The 7852-nt window shown below is 53.0% G+C and overlaps 1 protein-coding gene across 1 annotated transcript in view; it reads left to right on the top strand.

Annotated features, from left to right (window-relative positions):
* gmcl1 (germ cell-less, spermatogenesis associated) overlaps positions 1-7852 on the top strand; it is a 55808-nt gene that overhangs the window by 23670 nt on the left and 24286 nt on the right. The window contains 4 exon segments of the mRNA XM_038785486.1: positions 4222-4379; positions 4595-4660; positions 6042-6126; positions 7084-7174. Of these exon segments, the coding sequence (XP_038641414.1) occupies positions 4222-4379; positions 4595-4660; positions 6042-6126; positions 7084-7174 (400 nt within the window).

Below are 7852 nucleotides of genomic sequence, written 5' to 3'. Positions count from 1 at the left end.
CCTCCCCCCCCCCCCCACCGCACCCCCCTCCCCACACCGCACTCCCCTCCCCCCCTCCCCACACCGCACTCCCCCCCCCCCCACCGCACTCCCCTCCCACACCGCACTCCCCCTCCCCCACACCGCACTCCCCTCCCCCCCCCACCCCGCACTCCCCTCCCCCCCCACACCGCACTCCCCTCCCCCCTCCCCACACCGCACTCCCCTCCCCCCTCCCCACACCGCACTCCCCCCCCCACCGCACTCCCCTCCCACACCGCACCCCCCTCCCCACACCGCACTCCCCTCCCCCCCACACCGCACCCCCCCACACCGCACTCCCCTCCCACACCGAACTCCCCTCCCCCCCACACCACACTCCCCCTCCCCCTACTCACACCGCACTCTTTCTCCCCCCCCCCCCCCTCCCCCAAACTGCAGTCGGCTCCCCCCCCCACACCTAATTGAAGCATTGGGGCGTGCGGTCAGTTTGTCTGTCCAGGGTGTCAGAATCATTTGACAGCTCGGCAGTTGCAGGAGATCTCTGAAGATGGGGTTCAGGCCAGAGCCTTGCCCAGCTGATAACGTGAGCAAGGGCGAGACCAGAGCACGAGAACCCCCTCAAGTAACAGGCCCCCGAGGATCAAACAGAATGTACACGGCCCAAAATCCAAATACATCTCCTTTCCGGAAAGATTGAACAGCCTGAGTCTCCTTTCCCTGGAAAATAGAATGAATATTCTTAAATTTGTCAGGACAGGCATATTTGAACTTGTGGGGTGATTAAAATGAGTGGTCATCAGGCAAGATAGTCACTAATAAATCCAGGTGGGAATTCCGGAGCCTGTCTTGCCCCCCCCCAGAGGTCTGGTGAGATAAATAACACCGGTACATTTCGGGAGAAGTTTGCAGAGTAAATGTGAGAGGAAGGGAGAGCAGCTCATGAGGATGGGATGAGCGGAGTTCAGATGAGAAGGTGCTAACGTGCAGGATAAATACCAAGTTGGAGCAGTTGAGCTGGTTGGGCTGTGGTCGGAGGCTGTCTCCCCAGTGGGTGGTCTCCAGCAGTTAGGGACAGGATGCGAGCAGGGTTGGGGGAGAGATGGAGGAGACGCCTTTCGAGGAGGTGAAAGTTTAGCGTTTGGAGTTTGCAGGCAGGGAGAAGGGTGATTGGCCAGCATTGGCCAGCCTGTCACAATGAAGGCCAACATACCATTAGCCTCTTTACCGCCTGCTGCACCTGCATGCTTACCTTCAGCGACTGGTGCACGAGGACACCCAGGTCCCGTTGCACACTCCCCTCTCCCAATTTACATGGTGGGGCATGTGTTCATCTCACGCACTGTGGACCTCCACGTATTTGCCAGTGGGAGGCGCCACACAGCCGGCTCTGAAAGGGAATTCCTGCCGGCCTTGCAACTTCCTGCAAGCTCCATATGAAGCCAGCTGGCTCCCGAGTGGATTGCTCTCCGTATCAGGGTTGATGTGTGGTTCTGTGTGTTCCCCCCTTCGACCTGTGTGTTGCAGCACTGGGCATGGCGCCTGCTCAGATCGATTAAAAATACCAGCAAGAAAAAGGAGTTTGCCTGAGCTGCATTAGCCAGCGTTGGCTTGTACCACAGTGAGAGAGCGAAGCAGATATTGCCCGCCGAGTGCTCTGGGCTTGTACCACAGTGAGAGAGCGAAGCAGCAATCGCCCGCTGAGTGCTCTGGGCTTGTACCACAGTGAGAGAGCGAAGCAGATATTGCCCGCCGAGTGCTCTGGGCTTGTACCACAGTGAGAGAGCGAAGCAGAAATTGCCCGCTGAGTGCTCTGTGTGGGTGGATGTGCAGCGTGTTATCCATTTACAGCTGCTCTGGGAGCATCCGTTTGATTTCCTGAAAGCCGTGATGAATTAGGGCGGGCACTCCATCGCGGGCGCAGCGGGACAGCATGGGCAACCTGTCACCTGGCATCGAATCCCAGTGGCTTGTGTTGGGAGCTGATACGGACATACCTGTGCCAGGTGAGGGCTCTCCTCTCTGCCAGTTACACTGGCAGGCCAGGGTAGCAGTCGGGTTCACAAGGGCAAAGAGGATACCCAGCAGCAATCTCCACTCCCTTCACATCAGGGATAACCTTCATCCATGAGCTGCACAACAGCCGGAGGCTGGTATAATACCCGAGAGTCCTATCGGACCACTGTACCTCCGCTGGCCCTTTGACAGAGCCATCAGACCGTTACCACTCTCCCCTTTCCTAAAAACTCTGCACATTTCCCCCCCTCAGCGACTGATACAATTTCCTTTGAAAACTTACGAGTGAACCCGCATCCACTGCCCCTTCAGGTGGCAAGGCATACATCCGCACAATCGCAACATATTATTGAGAAAAGCTTCAATGGTCTATGTGTGTGTATGTGTGTGTGTCTGTCTGTGTGTGTTCACGTGTGTGTGTATGCATTTGTGTGTGTGTGTTTGTATTTCTGTGTATGTGACTTTGTGTGTGTGTCTGTATTTTTGTGCCTCTGTTTGCGTGTACCTGTCTGTGTTTGTGCGTTTGCGTGTGTCTGTGCCTGTGTGTCTGTCTATGTGTGTTCATTTTTGCGTGTGTCTGTCTGTGTGTCTGTCTGTCTGTGTCAGTGCTTTTGTGTCTGTGTCTGTCTCTGTGCGCACCTGTGTTTGTGTATCTGAGTGTCTGTCTGTGTGTGCGTGTCTGAGTGTTTGTGTGTGTGTATGTGTCTGAGTGTGTGTTTGTGTGTGAGTCTGTGTGTGTGTGTCTGTGTGTGTGTCTGAGTGTGTGTCTGTCTGTGTCTGTCTGTGTCTGTCTGTGTGTGTGTCTGTGTGTGTGTCTGTGTGTGTGTCTGTGTGTGTGTCTGTGTGTGTGTCTGTGTGTGTGTGTGTGTCTGTGTGTGTGTCTGTCTGTGTGTGTGTCTGTGTGTCTGTCTGTGTCTGTCTGTGTCTGTCTGTGTGTGTCTGTCTGTGTGTGTCTGTGTGTCTATGTGTGTGTCTGTGTGTGTGTCTGTGTGTGTGTGTGTGTGTCTGTCTGTGTGTGTCTGTCTGTGTGTGTCTGTCTGTGTGTGTCTGTGTGTGTGTGTCTGTGTGTGTCTGTCTGTGTCTGTGTGTGTGTGTGTCTGTCTGTGTGTCTGTCTGTGTGTGTCTGTCTGTGTGTGTCTGTCTGTGTCTGTCTGTGTCTGTCTGTGTGTCTGTCTGTGTGTGTGTCTGTCTGTGTGTCTGTGTGTGTCTGTCTGTGTGTGTCTGTCTGTGTGTGTCTGTGTGTGTCTGTCTGTGTGTGTCTGTCTGTGTGTGTCTATGTGTGTGTCTGTGTGTCTGTCTGTGTGTGTCTATGTGTGTGTCTATGTGTGTGTCTGTGTGTCTGTCTGTGTGTGTCTGTCTGTGTGTGTCTGTCTGTGTGTGTGTCTGTCTGTGTGTGTCTGTCTGGCTGTGTGTGTCTGTCTGTGTGTGTCTGTCTGTGTGTGTCTGTCTGTCTGTGTGTGTCTGTCTGTCTGTGTGTGTCTGTCTGTGTGTGTCTGTCTGTGTGTGTGTCTGTCTGTGTGTCTGTCTGTGTGTGTGTGTCTGTGTGTGTCTGTGTGTGTCTGTCTGTGTGTGTCTATGTGTGTGTCTGTATGTCTGTCTGTGTGTGTCTGTCTGTGTGTGTGTCTGTCTGTCTGTGTGTGTCTGTGTCTGAGTGTCTGTCTGTGTGAGTCTGTGTGTGTGTGTGTCTGTGTGTGTCTGTCTGAGTCTGTGTGTGTGTGTGTGTGAGTCTGTGTGTGTGTGTGTCTGTCTGAGTCTATGTGTCTCTGTGTGAGTCTGTCTGTGTGAGTCTGTGTGTGTGTCTGTCTGTGTGTGTGTGTCTGAGTCTGTGTGTGTGTGTGAGTCTGTGTGTGTGTCTGTCTGTGTGTGTGTTGTGTGTGTGTCTGTCTGTGTGTGTCTGAGTGTCTGTCTGTGTGTGTGTCTGTCTGTGTGTGTGTGAGTCTGTGTGTGTGTCAGTCTGTGTGTGTGTGTGTCTGAGTCTGTGTGTGTGTGTATGAGTCTGTGTGTGTCTGAGTCTGTGTGTATGTGTGTGAGTCTGTGTGTGTGTGTCTGAGTCTGTGTGTCTGAGTGTGTGTCTGTGTGTGTGTGTCTGTCTGTGTGTGTGTGTGAGTCTGTGTGTGTGTCTGTGTGTGTCTGAGTCTGTGTGTATGTGAGTCTGTATCTTCACACGAAGATTAATTTCCGTTCAGGGCCCTTCCCCGGTCCTGTTGCGCCCCGCGTACACCCGAGAGTGCCTTTACTCATCACTGCTTTGTCCCTCTTTGATTCTGGAAGGATGCTTTGATCGTGCAGTGTGGAGAGATCATGAAAGAGACAATCAATTCCAAATCAGTCTGCAGCTTCCAAACGGCCGCTGGGACCTATGGACTGGACTCAGTGAAGCAAAAGTGAGTTCCGTGTCTCTTGAACCTGCCCTTTGTTCACACTGCATCAATGTTATTCTCAGTCACTATTGTCCCACTGCCCCTGTGATGGTGTACCTCAGCGTCCTGACTGATTGTCCTTTCATTGTTATTGCTCGTCAAGGCTGAATACAATGGCACCGCGGGTGAAAGTCTGATATTTATTGAAAATTGCTCATTGATTTTCCTTGCAATTCCAGATGCCTTGAGTGGCTTTTAAACAACCTGATGACACATCAAAGTGTGGACCTGCTGAAGGATCTGAGGTAATTCACCCGCACGTCGACAGTTCAAACTCTCTTTTGCTTGCCTCTTCACCGCTTGGGGGAAGCGAGTGAGATGTTGTTTGTTACGGGAGAATTCGGTCTGTAAATGGTGACGCAATTCCTTGTGAATGCGTACCCACAGCTCTGAGGGAAGTTACATATCCAGCTCTCTCTAACCTGCAGCTTCATACAGTCTGTCCATGCCTCCAGATTGTTAACCCTTTAACCATTTCAGATAATAATCCCCCCCCCCCCCCCTTGTGTGAAAATAACATTCCTCGCATTACTCCTGAACTTGGAGACGAGCAAAAGAGAGGCTTTGCGTTCCGTTGAGACCTTTTACACCCTCAGGAGATCTCGACAGCCAGTCAAGTACTTTTTGAAGTGGGGCCGCTGTTGTGATCAAAGAAGCCCTACAGTGCAGAATGAGGCCATTCGACCCATCCAGTCTGCACCGACCCTCTGAAAGACTGCCCTACCTAGGCCCGCACTCCCCCACCCTACCCCAGTGACCCCCAATGAACTTTTGGCAATTTAGCATGGCCAATCCACCTAACCTGCACATCTTTGGACTGTGGGGGGAAACCAGAGCACCCGGAGGAAACCCACGCACACACGGGGAGGACGTGCAGACTCCACACAGACAGTGACCCAAGCCGGGAATCGAACCTGGGTCCCTGGCGCTGTGAGGCAGCAGCCAATCTGGTGACACATTGGGAAGGGTGTCAAGGCCTTGGAGAGGATGGGGAGGCGATGTACTGGAGTGGCCTCTGAGGGAATGTAAAGCTGGGATTTCTCACCTCGGAGTAGAGAGGGTGAAAGGCAGATTTAATCGAGGCGTTCAAAATCAGGAAGAGTTTTTGACGAGGAGATGAAGATGAACCGTTTCGACTGGCAGCGGGGTCAGTAACCAGCGGATACGAGTTTAAGGTCAAAAGTGCAGGGGGAGAGATGAATGGACCTTTCTTTGTGCAGTGAGCTTTAATGTGTGCGACATTGAAGGGGCAGTGGATTCAATCGGAACTTTTCTCAAAGGGATTTGGAGAAAGCATTGGAGAAAGGTTTGCGAGAGTGTGGGTGAAGGGCAGAGGGTGTGGGGTTAACTGGAGAGCTCTTACCACGTATTGAGAGCAGAGACCCAGAACCATGCTTTCCGCTGCCATTGTCAAGGGGCTGTGACAGATACCCCCCCCCACGCACCCCCCACGCACAGGCCTGGAGATTCACTCCAGTGTTCAGTCAGTGTAGCTCCTGTCCAATTGGGCAGGTCAATGGGATCCTGCTGTGCGCTTGCAGGACAGCAGAAGACGCTGTGATTGATGCTGCCAGCCTGTTGTTCAGCTGGGACAATGATGTCTTTATTCTTTCTCCACCTGTCCAGCGTTGGCCTGATGGAGAAGTTGATCAGCTCCCCAGACCTGTTTGTGATGCAGGTGGAGATGGACGTGTACACTGCGCTGAAAAAGGTACGTTACATTTCTGTAGCGCCTTGACTTTTGCAACGATGCCTCGAGGTGCGTTCGCGGGAGTGTGATCAAACGTGGCGCCACACCGAGTCACATGAGGAGATATTGGGGCCGGTCACCCAAGATATGGGGTCAGGTAGGTTTGAGGAAATGTCGCAAAGGAGTAGAGAGAGGATGAGAGATTTAAGGAGGACATTCTCGAGCTCCTGGGCCAGGCAGGTGAAGGCACGGCAGCCAGTGTTGGAGGAATAGGAACCAAAGAGCAGGAGCCATTCGGCCCCTCCAGCCTGTTGCACCATTCAATTAGATCATGGGCTGGAGATCTACCTCAGCACCACTTTCCCGCACCACCTCCACATCCCTTGATGCCATTAACAGCCGTAAATCCGTCGATTTCTGTCTTGAACTTGCTCCGTGATCGAGCTTCCCGGGTCCTCCGAATTCCAAAGATTCACCCCCTCGGAGTGAAGAAATTCCTCCTCCCCTCAGCCCGAAATGGTCTGCCCCTGATTCAGAGTTAGGGGGCCGACAGTAAAGTGTTGGATACGCTTCAGCAATGCACCTGGTGACGACGGAATGGTGGCTCAGTCTCGACGGGCCGAATGGCCAACTTCTGCTCCTGCGTCTCATGAGCAGCAAATGTTTTATACTGTACCCAGCTCAGTGACTACAGCAGGACAGAGTATTGTATCAGCAAAAGGAGATGCTTTCCGTGCTTCACCTGGCTATTCCCCTGTGTCGTGTTGTCTTGACATGTACAGGTTTCAGAGCAGTGCTAACTCACCTGTACTCAGCTGTTTGATGCTTTCGCGTCACCTCCGCTGAAACGCCGAGGCCTGCGTGTTTCCTCAATGTATTTGCACAGTCTGGTTGGCCGAGCGAAGGCATGGGCACGTGGAGAGAACAGTTCCCCCGTGCCCCTCGCCCCGTTTCAATCACATCCTTTCCCTTTTGCAGTGGATGTTCCTCCAGCTCGTGCCGTCGTGGAGCGGGCCCCTGAAACAGTTGCTAACCGACGCGGATGCCTGGTTTGCCAAACATAGGAAAGGTGAGTGCTGCCCTCTGCCTGCCGGGCTTGTTCCTGCGGATGTGTGCCTGACGGTGACTGCCACGTGTAAAAATGCACACTGGCCCTGGAATGGGTTCGTCCCTTGTGTCCAAAGCCCAGGTCCTCATCAGGAAAGTGAGGGTAAAAGCTTGCCGTGTGCCACGGGCCTTAATGGCGTCTCTCTCATCCCCGTCAGGGATAAGCAGACAGCGTACATTAAGCAGCTCTTGTCTTGCGGGGAGGCCTGTGAAACAGATCTCCCATTGCCTCGGGGCAGCTCTTTGAGAGTTTAGCCATAACATCTACTTACTACGCTGTGTGGAATACATTAATACAAACCTGTCTCTTTCTGATAGCTGAAACAATGGCTTGTCCTTTGTGGAATAAACAGTGTGTAAAAAGCTGTCAGAGGCTGTGCGTTGCAGCCAATTCACGCTGCCTCTTTTCATCCTCTTGTAAATTTGTAACGTCCGTGCACCGTACTCCGCTCATTAGACTGTTTCCCACTTGTGTATCAGCTCACCAGCTTTGACTATCTTAATCCCTCCGCCGTAACCTCCCCAAGTGAAGGAACAGAGGGACGGATGGGCGAGGGCAGACACTGAGGAAGGTTCACTTCTCAATGAGAAGGGCAGCACGGTAGAATAGTGGTTAGCATAAATGCTTCACAGCTCCAGG

The sequence above is a fragment of the Scyliorhinus canicula genome, chromosome 26 (assembly GCF_902713615.1).
Source record: "Scyliorhinus canicula chromosome 26, sScyCan1.1, whole genome shotgun sequence".
Taxonomy (NCBI): Eukaryota; Metazoa; Chordata; class Chondrichthyes; order Carcharhiniformes; family Scyliorhinidae; genus Scyliorhinus; species Scyliorhinus canicula.
This window is presented reverse-complemented; position numbering and strand designations above follow the sequence as displayed.